This window comes from Micropterus salmoides, unplaced genomic scaffold (assembly GCF_014851395.1).
Source record: "Micropterus salmoides isolate LMB-PRFRI ecotype aquatic unplaced genomic scaffold, ASM1485139v1 Ms_hic_scaffold_22, whole genome shotgun sequence".
Classification (NCBI taxonomy): domain Eukaryota; kingdom Metazoa; phylum Chordata; class Actinopteri; order Centrarchiformes; family Centrarchidae; genus Micropterus; species Micropterus salmoides.
In genome coordinates, this window is record NW_024041373.1 from 11,214,996 (window position 1) to 11,229,697 (window position 14,702).

At 43.0% G+C, this 14,702-nt stretch overlaps 1 protein-coding gene across 1 annotated transcript in view; it reads left to right on the top strand.

The window, feature by feature from the left end:
• The window catches only part of mcu (mitochondrial calcium uniporter), a gene marked incomplete at its 5' end in the record, with an annotated part of 29,425 nt that overhangs the window by 10,063 nt on the left and 4,660 nt on the right, over nt 1-14,702 (top strand). The window contains 6 exon segments of the mRNA XM_038737220.1: nt 10,166-10,229; nt 11,956-12,126; nt 12,499-12,603; nt 12,759-12,919; nt 13,432-13,635; nt 14,424-14,540. Coding sequence (XP_038593148.1) covers nt 10,166-10,229; nt 11,956-12,126; nt 12,499-12,603; nt 12,759-12,919; nt 13,432-13,635; nt 14,424-14,540 — 822 coding nt within the window.

Here is a 14,702-nt window from a genome sequence, read left to right on the forward strand (position 1 = left end):
CAAATTGGGACTAGTCTTGCTTACATCCTTGGGGGGGGATCCATCCTGATAAATGTATTTGATAATATTTGTGTCACATTGACTTCATCTTGTAGTGTTAAACTATAAAGTCATCATCATAGTTAAAACAAAATTGAGGCTATAAATCATAGCTTTTGCTACAGTAAATGTCTACATGCTCTGTATGAGTCAGTTGTTGTGCTGCTACCTCCCCTCAGCTCCTTCTGCAGTGTCTGAACCCAGTTCTAGCTCTGGCGTGTCTGCATGCCATATGTCCACGTGGACCGCAGCAGAGTAAAACTCAGACGGACTCACTGACATAGACAAGAGGGCAGAGAGTTACAATTCTGTGGATTTTCAAGTATTTCTAGTATTCTCCATAGACAATCCACTGATGAGGCTAGACAGCAAATGCTGCTGCAGATTGATAGCAGAACACCGATCAAGCATTAATATTCTAGGCAATAGAGTTGTTTTCAAGGCATGGAGAGCCATAGCAAAGACACTCAGAGAGGGAGAGAGCTGTCGAAGTTCCTCAAAAGGAACATTCGGAGGTCCACATCGCCATAAATAACAGCTGCTGCCCTGAATGTCACCTGACATGCTCCCAGAGAACAGAGACACAAGCATCCAGGGTCAGCTTTGCATCAAGGGAATTTTGATAAAACTACTCTACTAGCTGCTTTTTGACCATTTATGGCAGCAGCTGTCATCTTAACTAACAATCTGCAGATCCTCTTATTGTTATCGGGATGTGCCGTATTAATAGTTTTTATATGAAGGGAGACTCCCACATGATGAGATAATTAGGCCTATTGCCATTTCTTAAATTGTGAACACAGACCCATGATGATCCCATGATTTATCATTTTGCCATGTACATTTTACCCTTTCTCTTCCATCCATCCTGTAGTCTGACTGTATGGATAGCTTCAGAGTACTGCAGGTGAAAGCAGAACGTCACAGCTCTCTGCTTTCACGTGATTGTTCGACAGAGAAACAATACGGCAAATTTAATTTCACCTTGAGGAAAGGACCAAAAATACCCAAAACCCAGCACCACCAACAGCGATTAATAGCCACCTGGCTGCCTTGAAATTTAAATTTGACATTTTCACTGTTGAGTTTTAGCTGACATTTAATTAGACTGTCCCTCAACTGTGCAAGCCCAGTGAAAACCTCTTGCATCTTTTTCAAATATTTCAGATTTTAGATTAATTGGAAGGTGAACACTACTGATTGTCATTCGTATAACTCTTCAAAACTTTTATGAGAGGGTTTGGAAATTATGTAGTATAGAAAACTTTCATTTAGGGCTGTTACCAGCAGTTTTTTAATCTATTTATTATTTTTCAGATTAACGTTTTCTGAGGGGGTGAGGGGGCAGTGAAAAATAGAACCCTCAATTACCCAGAGGCCAATGTGACATCATCAAATTGCTTGTTTTACATCCCAAAACCCATGATAAATCACTTTAAGCATTGACTAATCAATTAAGCAACTAAACATTTCAGTGCAATTAATTATTGTGTGGAGAATGTTGTGAAATGCTTAATTACCTGGAATATAAAGCATTATTTACCTGAAATATAACCTCATCAGCAAGATGTTAAAACTTATGTTGCAAACAGAATAAATCTGTTAATGTACCGTGATTAGATGAGTTACAAGGTACAAAGTTTGTGTATCTGGCTCTTTGCTAAAACATAACTTGGGGGTCAGATTGTGAAAGCATGGCAAGAGATGAAGGAGCGGAGGGAAAAGTGGAGCATCTTGCACCCTTCAGCGTCACAGATGAGAGATAAATTGGTGATGACCTAGTACTAATGCATGTGCTCTGAAGATGATATTTTATTCAGTGTGGGTTTTAATAAATGTGATCCTGAACTTTGAATCCACGAGGGAGTGTTTTTTGCCACAGGAATGCTTCGAAAGGTTGTGTGTGGTGCCTCTTTAATGGACCAATAATCTCACACCTAGAAATCATGGCGGTTTGACAGACTATCCCGGGGCCAACTTTTGTATAAACCTCGGTGGAGTATGGCAGTTTCTCCGTTTGCCTAAAGCTGCTTCAGCAGGAACAAGTGGTGTAGCAATCACAGAGGACCACTGCAGTGCCTTTGTAGAGAACAAATGGGAGGTACTTTATTCCTCAATTCAAAACTAGTGTTTTACCTTCCAATATAATTAATTAATCCAAATACAATGGGGGATGTTGGTGCAAAATGTTGCTTCTCTCAGAGGTGTGCTTGCAAAGAGGATAACTATCAAAGTGGGAAATATAGATGGATAGCAAGGCTTCTCAGAACACTAGTTGTGTTGGGACGAGAAAGAAAGGGAGGATAATAAGAAGCAAGCAGTGCTTATTCAGCAGCATTGATTGGTGTGTGATGCTTGTGATGTTGAGGAGCTGCAGGCCCCACATTTTCACAGTCTTGAGACTGGGACTGAGCCTGCTAGGGTCAGGGCCAGTGTGGAGTCAGTGAGTTTGCATAGTGTGCTGGATTTTCATGCATTCCTTAGGTGTATGCCAATGAATGTCAGTAGGGTCTCAATTACATTCAAAAAGGGGAAGAACTGATAAAGCTAGAGGGCAGTTAAGAAGAGAGGGAGGAAGAAAAAGGAGTGCATGGAGAAGTTCCTTCATCTAGTCTGCGACAGTAGGTGGGGGGCTGAGTGTTGCGTGACCTGCACTGAAATTAACACGGACACAAGCAGCTAGTGCCATCTGGCGTATGCGCAATCGCAGAGGGTCTGACCGCACATGCACAGATACTGTATAAATATGCATAATGCATGAAAACACCATTTTCAATTTCTGCACTGCTCTGATCTCAAAAGTGACCCGAGGAAGTTAGAAAACGCAGATGCCGCCCCTCGGCCGGATTGAATCCTTCGAGGAGCAGAGCCGCGAAGCGCAATGGTGGAGCGCTGGCTGTCTTCTAAGCTCACGCATGAAAGCCTGCACTGCTGTTTAATAATGCATCAGGTTTCCAGTTTTGTTGGTCCCAGAGAGGGGTGGTGTCAGGGGTGGTGTGGGTATGAGGGTCCAACTTGCCCTTCTGAAGTAGCCCATGTGTCATAGAAACGGATTCATTCTGCTGAGCTCTTATCCTATGGATTAAGCAAGCTATGAGCTGGCAATAATTAATCAAAGCATGTCCAGGGTCTGTAAGGCAATTCATTGAAATTGGAATGAAAGATTCAGCTGGAGTTATTTATATCGTGCTGTAACTGGTGTGGGGTTTTGATGTATGAAATAGCCTAATCAGGGGAAGATTGTTTTCACTATCAACTTCTGCATTGCAGTGGAGAGGTCAGATTGGTTCAGGTTTTTATAGGCCGCGCTGTGCTTTGTCACGGTTTCCCTCTGAACGTGTGAGCAGAGATTACTTAATACTGTGGCGTTCAAGAATATGACTGCTGATTTCATATCTGTTAATGGCTTTTACCAGGCGAGGAACACAGCCGAGAGAAAAGGCAGCATTTTCTTTTCTTACATAAGCTAGCCGGCGCTGAGGTGGAAAAAATGACAGAGTGATTACTGTCACACTGTACTCAAATCCACTTTCTTCTGTAGCAATTGCTGAGTGCCCGCCTTATCTAGATGTATATGTGCTTTTGTCTGTATTTCTGAGGGGATGAAGAATGTGGGTCGGCCTGAGTGAGTGCCCAGGAGCGGGCGCAGCTGTGCTTTCCAAACCCCACCGTGGGGAGGTGTGGGCCGCAAGGAGCTGAGTGGGCAGGATCTCTCCCCCAGAGCAGAATAGTGGTTTGTCAGCCATCAGAAAATAAATCAGTACAGATTTGTTAATCACTTATTCATCATTTATCAGGAAAAAAAGCTAAACATTTTCTGGTCCGAACTTGTCAAGTGTGGGGATTTGCTGCTTTTCTTTCTTTTATATCATTGCAAACTGACCGTCTTTGGGTTTTGGACTGTTTATTTGTAAACAATCAATTTGAAGTGCTCACTTTGGGTTCTAGGAAATTGTAATGGACATGTTCACCATTTTCTGATATTTTACACACTAAACAGTAAATCAATAAAACAAAAAAAAGTTATATCAAGATTGATTTTATGAAAGAAAAAGAGTCTTTTCAGGGATGAATTAGGAGAGTCCCAGTTAAGACTCTGAACTTATGAAAATGTCTGTATGAATGTCTTTGAAATTTTTAAGTTGCTTCCTTTATTAGGTTGTAAAAAACATGCTTACGTCTAAAGTAATAATATAAAAAATGTAACAAATGGGGCTTTCATATAATTAAGCTGATTTTTTTTATTATTTCTTAAACTCAAAATAAAAAATACTGCACATCACTGAAATGAAAGCAGGAGAGAGTTTTTACACCGGCACAGTCAGCAGTCTCTTAATGTGCTATAAAAGAGTAATAAAGTTAGAAACACAAGGATACAAAAAAACCTCAGAAATCTCACTGGGGTTGGGGTTGATGTGAGCATCATCCACACACTTTCCTTTCGGCAGCTTTTGATGTAGACGCAGCGTATTTCCAATTTAATAGCTCATAAACCTCATTCGCCTGCTCTAACAATCCACATGGAAATAGTCCTTAGAGTTGAGTCAGCAGGGTGTCTTAGCTGATTATTGGTGATGTACTGTAAACTCTGTTCTTCTAGGTTCAGTAATGCAACGGAGTTTCTTGTTAACTTAAAAGCAGGTGGATCATGTGTACTGGAAGTGGTTACATACATGGATGAAGGCAGGGTGCTTTCACTTCCTGCTGCCATATTGATCTATTCCAGTGCGGGTTGTCGTTCATTCTTCTCACTCACCCCACCTTGACCATGCGCGTCTCTCCCAGCTTTAACCTTCATAGTAGCATGATGGAGCACCACATCTCACCTTGACCCTAGCTTTTATCAAACAACTGGGCCACCGGGAAATTGATCACAGCTCCTTTGATTGTAAATAATCGATCCTTGATGTTATGAATTCAGTAGGAGGAATTGGAAATAAAAAAAAAAAATGGTAAGCATGTTTGTTAAGCAAGCATAATATCAGAACGTGCATGTGTGCAGCAATGCTTAGAATGAGCGTATAGTGTACGCTCTATTGACATGTGTGAGCTGTATGTGAGCATGTGTATCCATGAATGGTTTCATGAATGACTTTGTCTGACTACCCATGTTATCTGGCCCGAAGCAGCGGCACAGGACAGCACATTACCACATAGATGGATGCAGTCATTGTGTAGATAAATGATAGAGGTTTCCACTCCCCCAGAAGGGCGCCATGAAATGGGAATTATGTCAGCGACATTATTCCTCAACAACGGTGTCACTTACGCACGCACGCGCGCGCTTTATGCCATGCTCGGCACCCAGAATTTTCCCTGCGGTGTGACTGGAGATAAAAGGATGTGTTGTGAGGAAGAAGAGATTTTTAAACTGCTGTGTCATTTTGTGTTCAGATCCAGCCTAACAGCGCAGCTAAAGAAGCAGCAGTACACATAGGTACTGCTGTGATTCCCAGTCATGGGTACTAAAACCCCAGGGGGTACTACTGCCATTGCCAGGGGTACGTGGAAAGATTGTAGAGTAGAGCTCTCACTAATGTGAGTTAAATGCCATGAGAGTGAGTGGAAATTAGTAAGCAAGGGATCGGAGAGGTCTAAACAGTTAGCAATAATAATAAACAATAATAAATAAAGAATATGATATCAATAAACCGATGAAATAGATACTAAATGTAATGAATAAGCAGTTGAAATGGTTAGATAAAGTGATGGCTAAATAGTTGAAATAGATGCTAAAAGAAATGAGTAAACAGTTAAAAAGGTTATGGATAAATGGCTGAAATAGTTAGCTAAATGTAAGGGGTAAACTTCCAGCTTCAGCCGCTCCAGGTGGTAGTAGTACAAATGCAAACTTGACCAAACAGCCGTAATATTGATATTTCAAATGTATGAGAGCATTGTTGTGGGCTAACAGGATATTTACTGTATTTACTGTTTAATGTCAAGCAACATACAGTTTAAGATCAGTTCAACTGAACACATTTGTTCATCTGACAGGGCTGTCGGGGTACATCTGACAAATAAGCTCGGGACCACTAATCTAGTATGCACAGTGGTTGTTTGTGTAGTCAAATAGGAAATTAACATAATAAGATGTTATACATTTTGTCACTTGCACAGAACAAATTCAATTAACCAAACAGTGGCAGTGGTTTTCAGTCCACCCTCAAAGAAGCTCTGCTAACAGCAGAGGAGGACCCTAATAAATCTTGCATATTTCTCCACATACATAATCTGTACTGAATGATCTGCAGTGTCATTATGTCGCGGTTATCAGCACAGCAAATAGGGGAGATAGTGATTGTAGATAGAGCTGCAGCAGATTCCCTCTCAAAGGTTGTGTGTGGATTCCCCTCCCCCGGGTTTATACAGTATGAATGTGTGGTGTATTTTGTCCCCCCCCCCCCCTGAAACTGGCACCTCTTTGTGAGATTGTTACGGTCGTACTGTATGAGGATGATTAATCTTCACTGCAGATCAATATCATACCTCTTGCACGTGTTACTCTGTTATATGAAAGCAGGGAAAGACTAACTAGCCTTATATTTTCCTCAGTGTATCAAATTCATCTCCCACAGTATAAACTGCATAATCACCTGGTTCCCTGCTTGCTGTGCGTTTACTACAATGAAAGAGGGATTTTAAAATGAGGAGTGATTTTTTTAATTAATTTTTTTTTTATTGTACACGTGGTATGATGAAATGCAGCGGAAGCTACAGCGCAGTGCAGATGAGATTTGCGAGAGGATCAAAATCAGCACATCAGGATTCAGTGTAAGACAGGGATGGAGGAGGGAGAGGCTGAGGGAGGGTGAAGTCGAGGGGCAACCCCCCTTTCTAGACGAGGGATTCCTTTACTGCAGTAATCAGCAGTCCCCCCTCCCACACCCGCCCTCTCCTCCCAGAAACCTCACCCTCCCTCTGTTTTTCCTCACACTCATGGCTTTCTCTTTTTTATCTCCCTCCCTCTGTTTCTCTCTCCTTGCCTCCCTTCTTCTGTTCCCTTTCATCCCTTCCTGCTCTCTCTCTCTTTCTAGCCACCATCCCCGCTGCACACACACACACAAGTCACGTTTCAGTGGGGAGGGATTGTGTGCTGCGGGGTACAGTAAATGCAGCACATGTTTAGAAATGCAAACGCACTCGTGACTCACACCGTTTTACTCTATCGCTCCCCTGCTGCTCCTCCATTTATCCTGGCCTTCTTTCTCCTCCTCCATCCATCCACCCCTCTGTCTCTCTTCCAGCTCATCTGTCCATCCTCCCTGTCATCCTTGATGCCCATTTCTTTCTCTCCCTCTCTGAGTCGTGTGACATTGATTCCAAGGTTGCTGTGCTATTGACTGCTGCTACACTGTTAAATATTTCAGGCAGCGTTTCAGTGGCTCTGTGCCGAGGGAGGGGGCTTTGCTCGGTCGCTCTGCAACTACCGCTGACAAACAGGCTGGCGAACAGACGGGTGGACGGGTATATATATATATACACACACACAAACACACACGCCACCTGCAAACGCACAGAGGTACATTCACACATACATGTCACTCCACAGATGTCACTCCACAGATGGATCTACACACACGCCAGTGCCATATTTGCATATGTTTGTGGTGCTGCCTTGTGCCAGGGTGCGTGGGTCGTGGCTGGTGATGTTGTGGGTATCTCTGTGGAATCTTTCCTCCTGGCCTAAAGCAGCTGAAGTTAATGAATGAGCAAAGCAAGTTGCTGGACCAGCATCTGCAGACTGTGGAGTTATTCCAGACCAGCCCAAATGCATTTCTCAGCATGTCATCTGATCAGCAGCCTAATCACTGTTTGGGCTCTACTTGATACCATGGGACAGGAATCAGTATACACAAACATACATTCACCATGGAGTTACTGCAACACTCAGGCATCTTTGGTCTGGTGGTGTCAAAAAACAGAGAATTTTTAGGGTCCTGATGCGTAGACACAAACATGCACACACCGCTCCGATCCCTGTGGTGGTGCTGACTTTACAGTGGAGCTCCTTGTACAAGCCCTGCGGCACTGCTGCAGTTACTTTTCATAAATGACTTTTTCTACTTGTTCTTCACCACTCTCTGTATTTGCCGTTGTTGAAAGAAAGTTGAGTTTTCAGGACGTTTTTTATTTTTTCTATGAAGTCTAGCAAGAAGGCAACACCAGAATAGTGAGCACTCTGCAAGGCTTCCATCTATCGGAGCCTCTGCATGGTGGATAGTCAGTGTTGCAATGAATGCCTGGATGAGGACAAACTCGCGCAGCAGTTAAGATCCAGAGCTGGCAACAGACTGGTTAGCGCGTCATCACTAATTAATGTCAATCATTGTCAGCTATTGACAATCCACAATGATTTTCAGGGTGGCAAGTGGTAGGTAACTGTCATTGTTTGTTAATCTAAACATGTATTACTTCACATCATCTTTACTTGTACTTACAGGGATCTGACTTGTTTAAACTGTCTGACTGAAAGCTAAATTAGATTATTCCCTGATTGACAGCCAGAGCCAGCCATTTAACCAGGAGCACTTGATTGGCGGCTGTGTTTGTCAGGTTAAATCTAGGGTTACAGGTGGTTCCACTGCTGGTCCTGTCTACTCACAAAAAATATTTTCCAATTTTGCTGTGTTTGTTTTTACCGGCATGGAGCAAGACTGTGGCAGTAGTAGTAGTTCAGTCATTTACTGTAAAGCTGACTGAAAAGATTTTGAAAAGCTTAAATTTGAACTTTACCTGCCTGTACTCTGTGTCAACCCTCTCCTGTGTAAAACAAAACAAACCATGAAAAGTTCTGAAAGTACTAGAGAAATCTGACCCGACCTTTGAAACACGAGCCACTGTATTCCCTATGTCTCATGCTGTGTCACTGGGCCCTGTCATGAGGCACAGAGTGGAAAAAATTATTTCACTGTGCTTCCTCTGTTGGTGCCTGAATCACAGAGTTAGCTGGGATATCATCTCTGAAGTCGACCATTTGCTGGCTGACCAGCATAGAAATGCTAGGATGGGTATAGGGGTATCCGAGAGTTCGTGAGAGCTTTGACTCTGCTGTTGTGGTTCGGGTCAGAGATTGTGTGCATATCGGAAATCACATTACAAATATTGTACACGGAGTGAATGCATCGGACTGAGGCCTGCTGGATGCTGAGTGCCATCTAGTCAGGTCCGTTTGAAAGATGTTCTGTGCCTCCAGAAACCGAGGGGTTAATGAATGTGTGAGTCAGGAAAATATACTGTATGTGCATATCCAGTGGACACATTAATATAAAGCAGTACCCTGACACAACTCTCATGACTCCAGGCAGCAGAGGCATATTTTGTTTGTGCGTGTGCAAAAAATGTAATCAGAAGAGTTCTGTGTTTGCCCCCTTGCACTCTTTCTTGCTTTATTTCCTTTGTCTCATCCTCACCCCTAACCGCTCTGTGTAAGTGTGAGGAGATCTGAAAGTCCGTCTCATGCCTTTAAAAGGCTCGATCGCAGCTCAGCAGAAATACTCACGAGCTCAGTAATTTGAAACAAATGCAGCGCATATGGACACACCTACTTTTCTGGGCTAACAGTGTACAGTTGCAACAGAAAAAACAGGGGTTTCCCCAAGCTCTGCTCCTCTGTTCGTCCTCCTCCCCCACTCACTCACTCACTCACTCACTCCAGTGACACAAGTGGAGTATTCATACTGAACCACATTGCTGTTATTCAGGCTGCATTTGGCTGCCTTCTTTCTGTGTCTCCCACTCTGGTGTTTTCTGTGTCTGGATACTGGTGTATTTAGATGTGAGATGGTGTGTGTGTGTGTGTTTTATGCATCATCTCATTATAGAATATTTCCATGACTGGGAAGCTGCACTTAGATTTGTTAATCTGCGCTTCATAGGCGTGGCTCCAGTCTGCATATGTGAACATTTCTAGAAACTGGAACAGAGGGAGCCATTTTGTAACAAAATACTCAGTCAGTCTTGCAAATTAACAATTAGAGAAGTAAATTGCATAGACTAAGATAGTGTCATGTTGCGTAGTGTCACACAGTGGCTCACAGCACCTCTGGTTACTTGGCTTTAGATAAGAGAAAGCTATGTACAAGTGGAATAACTAGGTTGTTACCCTTTTTCTTCCTGTCTGCAGGTTTGGAGGGGCGCCCCCTCATGGCATGGCCAGAGACTGTTGTGTTCCTCAGCTGCTCCAGAGGGTAAGTCCTCGCCTTGCCTTCATTCATTTATTTATTTCCATTTCAGCTGTATCGAGAGTTTCCCAAATCCAGCCTTTGCTCCGTGTCTGAGACAAACCAATTCTGCACCTAGAGGACTTCTGAACTGATCATACAGAGGCAACTCATTTGGAGTTAACAGCCAGCAGTCATTAATATGGGATTTGTCTCCGGGTAGCATCTGCTCGTCTTTGTGAGAGGCAGGAGAGATGGAGAGTGTGAACAGAGGGAGGGAGAGAAAGTTAGGGGGAGAGGCTGAGAAGAGAAGGCAGCAGCATTGCAGAACATGCTGATTTGCTTTTAAAGTGGACTTTAATAGCTGTAGGACTGGAGCAGAGATATAAGCACATGATCCCCACACTTTTAGCAATGTGCCTGCAATGACAGGATGGCGGAGGACAAAAGGGAACAGGTGTCGGAGGATACTCCGATACTTGGGGCAAGGTTTCATATTGTCACCATAATGAAGAAGTGGGTTTGAAACAAAATGTCCGCACCTCTGTGTCTTTGAACACGGTCAAGAAACTCTCGAAACTGAGCCCGGCCTTTGCTGCCTGTGCCAGCTGATGATCCTTCACTTCTTGGTGCGAGCCCAAGCAGAGATCTGCTGATTCACTGCAGTGGTCCTGAGCAGGAGGCAGAGATTGTTGGGTGCAGCAGCAACAAGGCAGCTCGGATCACCTCCGCTGTGGGCACGCAGCCCTCTGCATTGATGCATGGTTCTGCCTTTAGGGGCCACTCAGCATCATAATGGTATAAGCTGCACAGCCTCATTGTAACCAGCATTTGGTTACGGACCAATAGAGCTCGATTACAGACCATTTTTTTGTATGCTAGAAAAACTGAGCGGAACAGTGGCTCAGCTGTTTGGGATGAAAATGCCAATTCGTATGGTAGTGCTACAAAACACCAAGTACAGATGGGAGCGTGCACTAAACACTGCTACACACCACATCGACATGAACTTCAAAATAGTGTTGGGAGCGCATTCTTTTAGTCCCAAAGTGCACCGATTCATTAAATTTTTCTTATTTTTTGCTGCTATGAAAAGCCAAAACCTTTCAAGGTATGAATACATTGTGATGTATATACCTCAAGATCTTTTTGATTGTCACCTCCACCACACAGGCATCATTTAGAGGTATTTTTAGCATTTCTATGGGAATGAGAAATATCAATAGTTGGTATCAACAAAATCAATAAAACAGTTCTGTGAGGGAAATGTTAGCATTATAATACTGTATTGATCATCAGGGCCTGAAAGTCAAAAGTGGGCTTATTTTTGGTTTCTTGCATGTGTGTGAGCACACCGATGAATGAGCTTTTTAACAAAATAGTAGGTATATGGAGGATTCCCATAGGATTTACAAATAACTCTTGAATTGGTTGCTCTTTCAACTTCCCTTGTTGTAGATACTCTATGTGGTGGGTAGAAAATGTCAGACTCAGTGTGTTGTGGTGTTGTCGTAGACAATGTTGGGTTAGCTTGTGGTATCTAGATGACAGTTAATGAATCAGCATAAGCAATTCACAATTCTGTGAGTGTGAGCAAGCAATATTCTGTTCTTCATGCATCCTTAATTAGATTTTCAATTACTTCAATTAGAAGGAGTACACAAAAGCATATTTCCATGGTTCATTTAGGGGTAACTGTACATGTTCTGCTTGTGTGTGACACTTGTTTTCTTCCCTGCAATGCCCCTCACAGAGGTGACAGTGGCATATCAGAACGGGCTGCCGGTTATCTCAGTCAGTTTGCCGTCCAGGCGAGAGCGCTGTCAGTTCACCCTCAAGCCTCTCAGCGACTGTGTGGGAGTTTTCCTGCAACAGCTCCAGGCAGAGGACAGAGGCATCGACCGGGTAGCCATCTACTCCACGGGTATGTTCACAAACACCACTGTATCAACACTGTGTCTGTTTACCCCAGCAGGTTATACATCTACATGTCCATACGTGCTTTGAAGTGTTCTTGTATTTTGATGCTGTTGAGTGTTCCTGCAGCTTTAACTTTGCAATTTAATACCACTGCATGCACCATGAAATGATTTTTCAGCCCTCACTCTGCAGAGGGTTCATTATACAGGAACAACTGGTCCTTGTAATCTTACTCTTAGTGTGTAAGTGCATCTGCTTTTACCTCTCATGATAATCACACAGCAACAAGCCTGATTATCAAGAGATGTCAAGGGTGTTTGAAATGGCTCGCTTCATCTCTCTTACCGCCTCCCTTCCCATTTGTCTTTCTCTGCAGATGGAGCGAGGGTTGCCTCTTCCACTGGCATAGACATCTTGCTGCTGGATGATTTTAAGCTCGTCATTAATGACACCACACACCTCGTGCGGCCACCAAGGAGAGGTGAGGACTGGCAAGCAAAAGGAAGAGCCTGTGCTGTTTGCGCCGAGTTATTTTCTCACAGTTGGGGTCACTACCAATAAGAGGAGGAGCTGTTTTTATTGCCAACAAGTGGATCATATTAAAACCTGTCTTTTATTTGTTTGTGTGTGCTTCAGAGCTGCTCCCCCATGAGGAGGCAGATAGGCTGAACGACGTCAAGTTTCTCGTGCAGCAGCTCTACACCACCCTGCGCATCGAGGAGCACCAGCTGGGCAAAGAACGTGAGCTGATCGGACGACTGGAGGACCTCAACTCTCAACTCCGCCCCCTGGAGAAGGTCTGACTTCCTTAAGATGTTTGACTATACTGACTTTTTTGTTATTTGTTAGACAAGTTAATTGCTGCTCTTAGCTTAGACACACAAATCTACAAATCTATGCAAGGTCTTTAGCTAGCCAAGCAAGAACACTAAAATATCTGTTACCCTGCAATTAAATAGTTTGCATGTTCTTACATATTTTTCCATGAAAGCATAGAAGAGCTGTAGTTACTCCACATTTTGAAGGACTTGTTTCCACTAAGCCATTAAACATTACTGATGGCCACCTTGGTTATGGGTAAGGGGCTATCTAGCTGGGAAACAATTAATTTGTTATGTGATCAGACAACACAACGTTTAATCTCATTATAGTTACATCTTTATCTGGACACAAGGGTCTGAAAACCGTATCACAGTTGTTCTCGGCCTCCAGTATACTTTTTCTTTCTGAAAATCAGTGGGGACATATTCGTTTCATTTGTTCTATTTAAACTGTCTTACTGTCTGCTTTCTTCTTGACTTCTTCGTAGGTGAGGGAGGAGTTGAGTAAGAAGGCAGAGCGGCGTACCACCTGGGTGCTGTGGGGCGGCATGGCGTACATGGCCACCCAGTTTGGCATCCTGGCCAGGCTCACCTGGTGGGAGTACTCCTGGGATATCATGGAGCCCGTCACCTACTTCATCACTTACGGCACAGCCATGGCCATGTACGCCTACTTCGTGCTTACACGCCAGGTGAGACACGAAACACAACAAATGCAGAAACGCATGTGCATGAAATTTATTAATTGAAGTAAAGTTTGAAGGTAATAAATATTCTGCTGCTGTTTGGGTTGGGGTGAAAATGTAGTTGCGTGACAAGAAAATTGATCAACAAGAATTTTAGTAATCAGTTAATAATTTAAGTAGTTTTTTAAAGAAAAGGGACAACGTTTCTGTAGCTCATGCTTCTCAAATGTGAGGATTTGCTGCTTTTCCTGGTTTTATATTATTGTAAATTGGTTATATTTTGGTTTCGAACTGCTGGCCAGAGAAAATCTGAAGATTCTTCTAAATGATTAGCCGATTAATCTTAAAAGATTATAACCGCCCCCCCTAGTGGTCACATTGGTCCTTCTTTTGATGCTTTTTTGTGCCAGATAATTTGACACATCATTGATTCTTAAAGGGAAATAGCCCTTTTTAACATTATGCCACATTAACATGAAGTCTTTTAGCAACAAGAGAACAAACCCTTACAGTGATTAAATGTAATAGGTATCCTCTCTTTGCAACACCTTGCGTTCAATTTTAATATATTTAGCTATTTAAAAGTCTGGTCTGGTGACACTGTTGCCCTTCAGAATTGAATCCAGAATTTATAAATGACCATAAAGTTTTAACTTCAAGGACATAGAGTCCATCTGATTTTGGATTTATCGCTAGAGTAATTCGGCCCAGGGACTAGAAAAGCACAATATGGTGGATATCCGATGAACTGGCTCCTCTTACAAAACGTTCCTGTCTCTCTCTATAACCTGCAGGAGTATGTTTACCCCGACGCCAGAGACAGACAGTATCTGCTGTTCTTCCACAAGGGGGTGAAAAGGACACACTTCGACATTGAGAAATACAACAAGCTGAAGGATGATATCGCTGAGGTACAGTTGCTTGGTGAATGCCGGATGTTTTGCGATGTAAAATGAGCGCTGCAGTCACACTGGGGAATCACACATTTTACAGTTAAATACTTGGATTTGTAACGGCTGTGCGTAGACCTACTTTCATTCCAATCCCCACACACACTTTCTTCTCACATTTTT